This window comes from Garra rufa, chromosome 2 (assembly GCF_049309525.1).
Source record: "Garra rufa chromosome 2, GarRuf1.0, whole genome shotgun sequence".
Lineage (NCBI taxonomy): Eukaryota > Metazoa > Chordata > Actinopteri > Cypriniformes > Cyprinidae > Garra > Garra rufa.
This window is the reverse complement of record NC_133362.1, coordinates 37,611,230-37,623,387: the sequence shown is the minus strand read 5'-3', so window position 1 is coordinate 37,623,387 and position 12,158 is coordinate 37,611,230. Positions and strand designations below refer to the sequence as shown.

Sequence of the window (12,158 nt, the reverse complement as noted above, 5' to 3'; positions counted from 1 at the left end):
TATAATAATAAACATTATTATTTATACCCTTATATCTGTGCAATTTTTGTGATCTATTATTAATATAAATTGAAATATAATAGTATAAATATTAAGACAAACGTTGATATTCATACATATCGGATTATCGTTGGTCTGTAGTTTATCGGATCTGCCTGTGCGTGCGAGAATGTTTGCATGTGTCTACGTGTGTTTGTGTTTGGGTATGAGCCTCCTCTAGCTCCTTGGTTCTCATAGATCTCTGAAGGAAGTTAGAGCTGTAAAAGTGTGTGTGTTTTCGCACCTTGACACCACTCTCGCCCACACCAACACTTCCTGCCCGCAGACTTCTTGCACCTTGTTCTGGGTGTGTGTCCAAATATGCATGTATGTATGTGAGAGAGCGTGCAAATGATGCAGATGTGGTCATTTCCACATGCACTGAAATCTCTAGCCACAAGCTCTGTGCCTTCGATTTAACATGTGATTTACCTTGATAAGTAAGACGTGTGTGTGTGTGTGTGTGTGTGTAGAATCAAAATTTAAAGGGATAGTTCAACTAAAATTGTCTTGTATTCTTCCTCATCTTTCTAAACCTGTATAACTTTCTTCTGTGGAACACAAAAGGATATCATGTCTTTTATGGTACTTTTTTTGTCCTTTTGGAGATAGACAGCCATCCCCATTCACTTTCATTATCCACATTTTTTTTCCCGTAAGAGTGGCTGCGGCCATTTGTAACTTTTATGGCTCTGGCTTTGTCTCATCTGTGTCCAGCTATTTTTAGCTGTACAAAACAGCTTGTTTTGCTGCTTGATATTGCAAATTGTGGTGTCTTACCATATTATTTTAATGTATTATCTAGTTTGTATTGCAAACCGTTTTACCGTTTACTGCATGTTGTTATTCTTCTCATTATTTCCCTGTAGCGGCTAATGAAAGAATAAGGTAGATACTAAAAAAAAAGCAGCCAGGAAATTTTTCGGAAAATAATATTTTGTGTCCCACTGAAGAAAGTAAGTCATACAGGTTTGGAACAACATGAGAGTAAGTAAATGATGACAGAATTTCCATTTTTGGGTCTGTTTAGTCATTCCGCTTATTGGGATTAAGTTTTCAAACCCACTATGAGTTCCCTGTTGCATCATGGATAGGCTTGGTAAATAGGGATTTAGAGAGGTCGTCTCATTCATCCAGCCCATCTTCCCGCTCGCCCGCCACCCCTCCCTCATTCCCTCACGCCCGACACCCGACACTCGCCCAGCTGCGCTCGCTCACATCCCAGATTTGCCACACACTAAAGCTCTTCTTGCTCTCATTATTCAGAAAGTTTTTTAATTAGTTCCAGTCCCACGACTCCCACAGATCGATTACGGGAATGAAACTGCCCTCCTCTTCCTTCTGGAATCTCAGCACAACTGTGTGCGCCTAGACGCAAACCGGCTGGGCGACGTGCCCCGAAACACCTCACAAACATTTCTGCTGTCACATCTACAGCCAAGATCTGGAAGCTTCTTCACTTTAACTTATAGTGATAGTTCAAGCAAAATTCTGCTATCATGTACTCATTCCAAACCTGTATGACTCTTTGTTCTTCTGGAAGCTATGGCTCACTAAAACTGTTTGGTAAAAACAAACTTTTTCAGAATATCCACAGAAGAAATAACATCATACAGGTTTGAAGAACATAGGGTGAGTCAGTGATGACAGAATTTTTATTTTTGGGTAAACTATCCTGTTAAAAGCAGCAAGGCCTTGAAAACTGCTCAGCAAAGTATGAAGTATGAAAATACTGAACCATTAGAAGTACACTTTCTGTAAAAAGACAACTTTGTATCTTATCCACCCATAAAAGATGTATAATATTGTCTTACAAATTAAGCTTTTTGAAGAAAACATTCCAGGATTTTTCTCCACATAATGGACTTCAGTGGTGGCCAATGGGTTGAAGGTCCAAATTGCAGTTTCAATGCAGCTTCAAAAGGGATCTACACAATCCCAGCCAAGGAATGAAGGCCTTATTTAGCAAAACTATCTGTCATTTTCTTAAAACAATAAAATTTTATATACTTTTAACCACAAATGCTCATCTTGCACCAGCCAGACCTCACGCATTCAATGGAAAATGGTCACAAGTGAGTCAGAAGTGTTGACCCAGTGTTTACAAAGCGAATGTGCAAAGTCAAACCCCCTTTAGAAAAAAAAGTTAAAACAACAATGTTGGAGGTAAATATAAGATGAAGATTCACCCAACCCTACCTTTTTGAACCAAAGTACACAGGCTAAGAACTGACCGTGCATCACAGAGTGCAAAATTAGAATTTTTGGTTAAAAAGTATCTAAATTTTAATTTTAACCCTTATGCCTTGGCTAGGATTGTGTAGAGCCATTTAAAGCTGCATTGAAACTTTAATTTGGGCTCCCATTGAAGTCCACTATATGGAGAAAAATCCTTGAATGTTTTCCTTAAAAACCTTAATTTCTTTGCAACTGAAGAAGTCATCTTTTAGGGCAGTGGTTCCTAACCTGTGGGCCGCGGCCCACCAGGGGGCCTCAGTGATCCTCCAGGGGGGCCGCGAGATATCTTAAAATTAATTTAAATATTGTTCTATTATTGTTTAATTTCATTATATTATAGCTAAATAAAAAAACGATCAAAGCAAGGCCTCTCTCGTGTTCTGTGATTGATTGCTTTGGACTCGACGCACTGTTAAAAACAGACTGAATGGCGGCTCAAAACTTCCAAAGGCTGCGCGCATACTACATCTCGGCTACATGCATAAAGCAAACCGTCGCGGGAATTTTAAGGTAAAGACGATTCGAGTAATAATGACAAATTTGAGCGTGCCTATGTATAACACTCGAGTATATAAGAATCTTACATTAGGCACACGTTAGTCTCGCGTAGCCTGACCTTCAGACTGACGGCTGAAGGTCTGGAATTCATAGAAGCATTAATTGGCCAAGGCCCGCCCATAAGGCCGTTTGACCGACATGTCAAACAACCAATCACAGTTCGTTTCGTTCAGGGTCACTTTTCGGGGCGTGAAAATGCCCCCACAACAACAGACTGGCGTGCAACAATTCAGCTGCAGTCACTGAAATAAACAGCATTGAAAGTTAAATAAGAAGAGGGAGAACAAGCAGTAAGTCAGTAATTTGTTCGCGAACAACAATGGCATCTGCATAAGCACCTCTTAACAAAACACAAGAGTAAATCAGTCGGCGCTTTGTTTCCCGGCGGACCGAAAATAAACGCGACACTCGCATCAACCGGAAATCCGGTCAAATTCAACTAATCAGATGACGACTTCGACATTCCTGAAGTGTTTCCAGTTAAGTGTACCATATGCATCAGACGTTTAGCCAACGTTCCGTGGGCGTGACGTCTGAGGCTGAGACTAGGCACGCATAAGTCCGCTAATGATTCACAAACTATGCGCGCTCTCTGGACTCTGATCCCTGTTGTATTTTTGCGTGAAATTTAAATACATTTGCCTAGTTGTCCAAATTAATGTCCTGTGAGTGTTGTATAATGGATGCTGCTCACCGATAGAGGAGGATCTGGTGAGGTTCGGTGATTATGAGCATCAGATGCGCTCTGACGGAGTTCACTGATCTTCGCCGATCCGCCTTCAGATTGATGTGTTTAACAGATTTAGAATATATTTGCTGTATTTTTAATTTATATGTTTTTTTAATGGATACAAACAGTAGATATTCAGTCAGTCAAGTTCAAAGGGAGGTTTAGTGAGTTTGGCATCTCCTTTATTGTCCTGTTTGGTAGGTAGGTTCACTTATTTAAGAAAAGTACTCTGATGTCTGAAGTAAAAAAAAATCAGGAACAATAATCAGGAATAATAAGGCAAAACAAATGTTTTGGTTGATTAAAAAAAAGGTCTAAAAATAAATACTTTTTAAAGCGGAGGTACAGTATAAGAGATGTCAGGCATAGGGGGGCCTTGCAAAATTGACCAGAGAAGAAGGGGGCCCCGGAGTAAAAAAAGGTTGGGAACCACTGTTTTAGGGTGTTGCACAAGAGTGGTTTTACCCCCAAAGGTAAGATTTTTATGCAAGTGTACATTTTCAGGAATTTTAATTTCAATTTCAATTGTAAGCGAACGCGCAAAGAAAGTCAAACCTCCTTTACAAAAAAAAAAAAGGTAAAACAACAATGTCAGACGATTTAAAGTTGGAGGACGTTTTTTACCCAACCCTACCTTTTTGAACCAAAGTACACAGAAAAAAAAAATAGTGCATCACAGAGTTAGTGCAAGATGAGCATTTTCGGTTAAAAAGTATCTGAATTTAAATTTTTCTTAGAAAATGACCGATCGTTTCGCTTGATAAGACCCTTATTCCTTAGCTGGGATCATGTAGAGCCATTGCATTGAAACTGCAATTTGGACTTTCAACCTGTTGGCTCCCATTGAAGTCCACTATATGGAGAAAAATCCTTGATTGTTTTCCTCAAAAACCTTAATTTCTTTGCGACTGAAGACAAAGACATGAACATCTTGGATCACATGGGGGGTCACATGACCCTTTTAGATGTAAATGAGATACAAAGTCATCTTTTTAAGGGTGTTGCACAAGAGACAAGCTGTTTTACCCCCAAAGGTACAATTTTTGTGCGAGTGTACATTTTCAGCCTTTAAATGTGAAATTACAAATGCGATATGTTATAAAAATGCTCTCAATTGTTGATTCAACACATCCTTAAACAAAAATAACAGCGACAACACTTGCTCTCGCAGATGCGAGCAGAACATCCTGTTGAGTAAGCGCCGAAGAGCTTGAGAAATCATGTTATTGAAGTGCTAAACCGCAGAAAAGGGAATGGAAAGAGCTTGAGTTTCCTATTATTTCTTAATGTCTGGGTGCCGGTTGTTTGTTCGGCCTTGGATGGCGTCCAGCGCCAAAGCCGATGGGGATGAAAAGCACCTCTGACATCAGACTCCGGTAAAGCAAGAGATGGGGCGTCCCGAACACATCACACAGAGAAAGGACCATGTCAGCATCTGAGTCTACACAATCAACATCTTTCTTGTAACGTCAAGCCTGCAGCCTTCTACTTAAGTTTGCCTTGGAAAGCCGATCCGTTAGTTCTTGTGCAGCGGTTGCTTTCCCAGAGTTCCTTTTGGGGGAGGGGTGAATGGGTGAGCAGCCTTTAAGGTGTTGCTTTGCTCTCGTTCTCTCTCTTTTGGTTTTGACTGGCAAGTACTGGTGACTTTTGAAGTCGCCTCAGTAATTTGCATGTCAGATTCTGGTTGGGAAAAGGGGGGGGGGACCGGAGTTCAAAACAATCTGCATCAGATCTCTCACATTACTGCTTTGATGCATGAACAACTGGGGTCGTTAAAGCAAAGGGAGGTTGACAGCCGTCCTGAATGGGCGTCAGTGTTGTTGTGTCTTCTTATGCGTACTTGGGTCTTTTCTCACTTCCCTTATCTTACGTCTGAAATCTATTCTTAGACTCAACTTCCCGACCGTTGAGTCAAAAGCGACCCGTCTCGAATGCCTGTGCACGTGCATATGGCACGCTGTGGTTTCCAATGCTCGCGTTTTGCTTCTGAGTTATAGTTTTGTTGCTCTCAAATGGGTTCCATGCCAGGCGAAGATGGAAATGCGCTGTCTAGAGAACAAAAAGAGAGCGAAGCATCAATCTCAGGCTGTTGCTTTACATCCAACGCTCAGATTGGGAGCAGATTGCATTGTGGCAAAGCACCACCTCCATTGCCTGAACCCAGTAATGCCTTGGAGACTCGAGAAACCAGACTAAGATTGACGGGGCTCATTAAATTGATCTATTTAAACTTTCCATACGTGTGTTCCAGAATCATTCACTCGTTTTGCTGAATTCTGTGTTACATCAGGGAATATCTGTCAGGCCTCAGTTTGACTTATACGTTCTGCTGCATTTCTAGGTGTTGCAATGGGTGCCGTCTCTCCTCCGGTTGCCCTGGAGATGGGGCTGGGTCTTTTGTGCCAGCTGTTCCAGATGTGGGGCCAGGTGGCTGCTGGAATGGTGAACCTGATGGAATGGCTCCTGGGAGATGAACAATCGGATACAGGTTGTAAGAAGTCACTGGACTTGGTAAGGAGCACTTTTGCTTTTCTTTAATGCATCACTGATTTTACTCACAATTGGGGGCTTTTAAAACTTTTTAAACACAGAATTTCTCACATCTGTGCTACAGACACAGATGACGTCAGAATCATAACACAAAATTGGCTACTTATTGTGGAGAGTTGTGCTATTACTTTTCGAAACTGTGAAATGTATAAGTTTCACATAGCAGATGATAAAACTGAAAACCCCTATAGACTTACACAACATAGGCTCATTGGAAAAAGGTGCCACTATATACATTTCTGCAAAACTGAACATATATGTACAAATCTCTGCAGTTTCCAATTGAAATGAACACTAGAGGCAGTAAAACACAAGTTTTATTCCTTTACAGACAAAGTATGATTTACACAGTTTTGATTAGTAAGCCTAATTTTCACACAGTTACTTACAGAATATTATATCATGGCTTCAAAACAATAATGCACCGTTTGAAAACTGAGACATCTGAATGTTGTCGTCACATATACAGCTTCATATGCATGAGTTTTCGAATTCAATAGGTTTGCTCGGTAGCTCACGCGATACAATACGAACTCCTTAAAACTACGGTTCGACTAAACAGCTCAAATCCACATAAGGAAGTAAAAATAGCCTCAACAAATGCATTTTCATATCACTTTTGGATTTGTTAACACTATCAGTTGGGATTGGTGTAGGGGATATTTCCAACATGATAGAGCATTAACCTTTATTTGAATTCTGAAAAGTTGCGATACGTACCAGCAGCGTAATAAAAATGAAGCAATAGGGGCCTGTGCCAACGTAATAAAATTGTGTCACGGTCACGTATTGAATGTGTGCTTTAGCACCACTCTCTAAACATTTCCCTTAGAAACTGCTGTGAAACATGCAGTAAGGTATGTAACTGTGGTGCAAAAACATATAAAGGCACATATTTCCAATGAGCCTGGTTTGGAGTTCATTGCAGGTCATTTTCGTCTGAAATTTTTGCACGTTAAAAAATAAATACGACCTCACGTTGTGTCAATCGCGTTTACACACTGCCTCTGAAACTTTCTTCCGTCATAGAAGAAAATCGGATCAGGTTCGGGGTTTTTTTTTGCATTTTTGCATTCAGAGCAAGCTTTTTGAAAGTTAAGTTACAAAATACGAAAATTTTGGAGTGTTCAGTGACCTTTACAATGACAGACCTGTATTTTTTGGTTCTGGAAATATTTTGTCCATTCATTTTTCCCATAGGAATTTTTTAAAAGTCTTTGTTGAAGAGCTATGAACCAAACTAAACAGCTACAAGGTGAATCACAACATCACAAACCTTGCTCTGAAACAAAGAAGTATTTGGAAATTGGATGACCTAACAGCTTTGATGGGGAAAGGACTACAATCCCATGAAGCACTGAGAATGACGTAATAGAAACAATTTATTTTGTTTATTGCAAACTATGTATTAAAGGTCAAGTTCACCTAAAAATGAAAATTCTGTCATTAATTACTCACCCTCATGCCATTCCAAATCTTTAAGACTTTGTTCATCTTCGAAACACAAATTAAGACATTTTTGATGAACTCCAAAAGCTTTCTGACCCTCCATATACAGCAACGCAACTGACACATTCAAGGCCCAGAAAAGTAGTAAGGACATCGATAAAATAGTCCATGTGACATCCGTGGTTCAACCTTAATTTTATGACTGACAGACTGATAAAGTGGCTATTTTTGTATTCTTTGCACACAAAAGGTTTTCTAATAGCTTCACAAAATTACGGTTATATAACCACTGATGTCACATGGACTATTTTAACAATGTCCTTACTACCGTTCTTTGCCTTGAACATGTCAGTTGCATTGCTGTCTATCCAGGGTCAGAATGCTCTCAGATTTCATCAAAAATATCTTAATTTGTGTTCTGAAGATGAACGAAGATCTTTTGGGTGTGGAACACCATGAGGGTGAGTAATTAATGACAGAATTTTTATTTTCGGGTGAACTATCCCTTTAATAATTAAATACTGAAGTAGTTTGAGAGCTTATGGAGACTGACTCAATAATTGCGTTCCGTGATTCTCTGATTGGTGAAGATTTCTTTGCAGAATCATGGGTAATGTAGTTTTTCCACCAGGAATTTCTCTATTAAACATGATTATTTTAAAACAAAAGTTGAAAAAATTAACTGACAGCTTCAACAAAAGCATATATCATTGATTTGCAAGCTCACTGCTCAGTGACTCTGTCTTTAAAGGTGTACAAGTTACAGTTCAAAACCTATAAATTAGATTTTTAGTTGTGGAACCGAGCTGTTGCACTTTATATGTGACCCTGGACCACAAAACCAGTCATAAGGGTCCATTTTTGGAAACTGAGATTTATACATCACGTGAAGAGACAATATTTGAAAATCTGCAATCTGAGTGTGCAAAAAAATCTAAATATTGAGAAAATTGCCTTTAAAATTGTCCAAATTAAGTTCTTAGCAATGCATAATACTAATCAAAAATTAATTTGGTGATATATTAACAGTAGAAAATGTACAAAATATCTTCATGTAACATGATCTTTGCATGATAATACCCTAATGATTTTTGGCATAAAAGAAAAATCTATGTATTTTTGGCTATTGCTACAAATATACCAATGCTACTTATGACTGGTTTGTGGTTCAGGGTCACATCTGACCCATCTATTAAAATACGCCCAATAAGCATTTACTCTTTAGCACCCTAGAATTGCCTATCAAAGAACTAAAAAAGCAACTGCATAGTAACACCTTGGAAGCACCCATTGTCTCCACTGTCAATACCCCTCTCACATTGTCTTCAGAAACTCTAGTTTCAAATGCAGGCTCTTCTTATTCTCTTCTTTTTCCAGGATGAGGAGTTCCTCTTTGAGAAGGGAGATCTTAACCTGTGGGCAGAGCCTTTGTTATGGGCACGGATGTTGCATGGACACCTCTCTGTCCTCATAAGTGCGAAACATTCACCTGGCGTAAGCGCTGCAGATCTGGACCGACTATCAGCCGTCGCAAAAAGCAATGGCCTGGTGGCTGAGCGTTCACTGAAAGCTCTCCCAGCACTGCCCCAGTTTTCATCCACCATCGAGTATGCCAAGATCTCACTGCTGAAAGAGAGAACGTCACTCGCTCAGAACCTACTAGATACGCTTAGGTCTTAGATGACTGTGAAAGATTGAGAAAGTGAAAGGACCTATTTTAATCCCACAGTGGTTTTCCTGTTTAAGAGTTGAATTGCATGCAGGCATGACCACAGCCTTTTTTAATTCAAATAAAGTTTATTACGTTCATTCGAGTGTGGGATTGCTTTTGTACAGTAATGTGTGTTTGCGATGCTGAGAATGCGAGAGGTTTTATTCTCCTCAGCTGTGTTTTCAATCACGTTTTCACACATTGTGGTATTCGAGCAAGCTGTTGTGTTTTTAATCCATAGCTTAACTGTTTTTGGTAAAAGAAATAGTTTGGTTGCTCCTCCTGTTTGTGTTATGCAATCAGAGCAAAACAGTCTGGTGTCCGTTTGCTAAGTAGACAGCTGGGCTGCCTTCAGGGGATGTAGTAGCAATGTTCCCCTTTTACTGTAAAATGATGTAATGTTTTGGAATGTCAGCAGACTATTCCTCCCACACACACACACACACACACACACACACACACGGGTGGGTAAAATCATACATACTGTTCCCCTCTCCAGGATCAGAAGGATTTGTGTTTTGCTATGTATGTATGTATAGATGTGCTTCACTGAAACCATCAAAAGGAAATTGTACTACAAGAGCACTGCTCAGATATACAATGGGAAGTAAATGAGTAAAAAAAAGGAAATGTGAAATGAATTATTTTGGCCTGTAATATTTGAGCCTGTAGGTGGCGCCCAAGCTCTTTTATTTCGATTATAAGCATTGAGACCGTTAGGGGGCAATATTGCATCGTTTTTACTTGAGTTGAGAGTTTAGTTTCTTAAAGGATTTGATTTTTACTTGGTTGCAGCTTGTTGAAACTCTTAGGTCTCTTATGTCTGTATTTTCTACTATGCAAAAAGAATAAATTACGAAATGCATATCATTGTTTGTTTAATAAAGGCATTTCTAGGCTAAACTGCACTTTATTTATACAGGGAAAGATAAGCAGAGGGAAACGCCACATGCAGATAAGTGTCACAGTTTCTCACTCTATGCATCAGATCTGGCACAACTTCAAAGTTTGGCCTCTCGGTGTAGATTATGCAATCGCACTCACCCACTAAACATTTCCTGATATCAGAGCGACCAGTCTCGCGCTGCGCGCGCATGACGCTCGTGCACGCCAAGTGTCAACACTGCGAGTGGCTGCATGATATAAGATTCTTCCATTAATTCTAATAACATTCTAAAGTTCTAAAATTCTAAAGTTTTATTATATATAGTGTGAAACGTATATTTGTAATACTACATATGTGCTAGTGTTTATAACGTATTTATAAGTGTTATTTCCTTGTTTTAGAGATGTATGTTGATTGCACTGGATTCGTCTAGTAAGTTGTGCTGTGTTGGAGAGGTGCTGCGAGAGTGAGTGTGTTCGCCGCAGGAGGGGTGCAGAAAGCGACCAATGAGATCCAGAGTCCCGGCGACACTTGAAAAGCAGGGCGTAACTTTGAGGCAACTTTCACAGTAAGTTTTCGAGCTGCTCCTCCTCCTCCTCTTTACGCGTTGTCCTCAAAGCTTATATGTGCGGGAGAGTAAAGCAGACTCTTTACTGTTCTGGCTCGGCACTGCGCGGTGGGAGAAGACTAACAACAAAAACACGCAACGAGGAACTCAGCCTTCTCTCTCTGAGTTTCAGACCCCATCTGAGACTGGGCTTTTTTATTCCGTATTCTTGCACAAACTCTAAGCCAGTGGCAAACTAAGCGCCTTTGCATCCAAAGGATCCAGGTCGGTCCTCAAATGAGAGATCATCTGCGACTGTCTTCTTCTGAAGAAACAGAAATGTCTGCGACCATCCTGTCCGCTTTCTACGACATCGACATGCTGTACAAGGTACTTTGCTGATTTAACAAACTACTACTTGCTTGCTTTATACTAGCTTAATGCATGGTTCAGACTTGTACATAAATAGTTTTGCAACTACATTGCATTGATGTTAACTTTGTTTCTCCTTTCTGCACATCAGGAGAAGAGCCTCAACATGAACGCCATTCACATGAACAGCATACTGGATAAGAAAGCAGTCGGGGCCCCGGTAACAACTTCCAGCAGCAGTAGCACCAACAACTGCAACTCGTACGCGTCAGGATTCTTCCGTCGAAACTCCACCAGCAACATGGAGTCCATGACGAACGGCAACAAGTACCCCGCCAGCTCCTACAGCAACATGAAGGAGAACGCCATCATGAATAAGGAGAACAAGTTTCGCGACCGCGCCTACAGCGAGAGCGGCGAGCGCGGCCAGCAGCAGCAGCTGCAAGTGCTGCAGCAGAAGCCCGGCTCGCAGATCAACTCCACCCGCTATAAGACGGAGCTCTGCAGGCCCTTCGAGGAAAACGGAGCCTGCAAGTACGGCGAGAAGTGCCAGTTCGCGCACGGCTATCACGAGCTGAGAAGCCTGTCTCGCCACCCTAAGTACAAAACCGAGCCCTGTCGCACTTTCCACACCATCGGCTTCTGCCCGTACGGCCCGCGCTGCCACTTCATCCACAACGCCGACGAGCGCAGACCAGCGCCGAGCAACGCCAACAGTATGCAAGGAGAGTCCACCAAGCCCGCCCGGGGAGAGCCAGCGACCTGCGGCTACGGGCAGCAGCACCAGCAGGCGGCGGGAGCCTTCAGGGACCGACCGAAACTCCACCATAGCCTGAGCTTCTCAGGTTTCTCCAGCCACCATCACCACGGACTCGACTCGCCCCTTCTCGAAAGCCCCACGTCCCGCACTCCCCCTCCCCCTTGCTCCAACGGTTCCTCCAGCGCCACTAACTACTACGAAGACGTTCTCTCGTCGAGTCGGTGCCTCGGCAACAGTGCCTTCTCATTCCCCGGCCAAGACCTCAAAGCCCTGCTTGCGCCGCTGGCCGTGCACACGCACAACGGTTACTACGGAAAC

The 12,158-nt window shown here is 41.5% G+C and overlaps 2 protein-coding genes across 2 annotated transcripts in view; both read left to right on the top strand.

Annotated features, from left to right (window-relative positions):
- The first annotated feature begins 5,296 nt into the window (after positions 1 to 5,296).
- On the top strand, positions 5,297 to 10,178 carry LOC141325495 (tRNA (32-2'-O)-methyltransferase regulator THADA-like). The gene is made up of 2 exons (XM_073834231.1): positions 5,297 to 6,076; positions 8,942 to 10,178. Exons 1-2 carry the CDS (start codon positions 5,915 to 5,917, stop codon positions 9,242 to 9,244), a joined length of 465 nt encoding a protein of 154 aa, XP_073690332.1. The 5' UTR covers positions 5,297 to 5,914; the 3' UTR covers positions 9,245 to 10,178.
- Positions 10,179 to 10,759: 581 nt separating this feature from the next.
- Positions 10,760 to 12,158, top strand: part of LOC141325493 (mRNA decay activator protein ZFP36L2-like) — a 3,286-nt gene continuing 1,887 nt past the window's right edge. The window contains exons 1-2 of the mRNA XM_073834230.1: positions 10,760 to 11,098; positions 11,232 to 12,158. The exon at positions 11,232 to 12,158 is cut by the window's right edge and continues 1,887 nt beyond it. Of these exons, the coding sequence (XP_073690331.1) occupies positions 11,006 to 11,098; positions 11,232 to 12,158 (1,020 nt within the window). The 5' untranslated portion in view covers positions 10,760 to 11,005. The remainder of the gene's footprint in view (positions 11,099 to 11,231) is intronic.

Bases quoted from the DNA above. Each gene is read 5' to 3' on its own strand.
- LOC141325495 (XM_073834231.1), top strand. From the start codon at position 5,915: ATGGGTGCCGTCTCTCCTCCGGTTGCCCTGGAGATGGGGCTGGGTCTT. The intron at 6,077-8,941 runs GTAAGGAGCACT...TTCTTTTTCCAG, and splicing joins GTAAGAAGTCACTGGACTTG to GATGAGGAGTTCCTCTTTGA.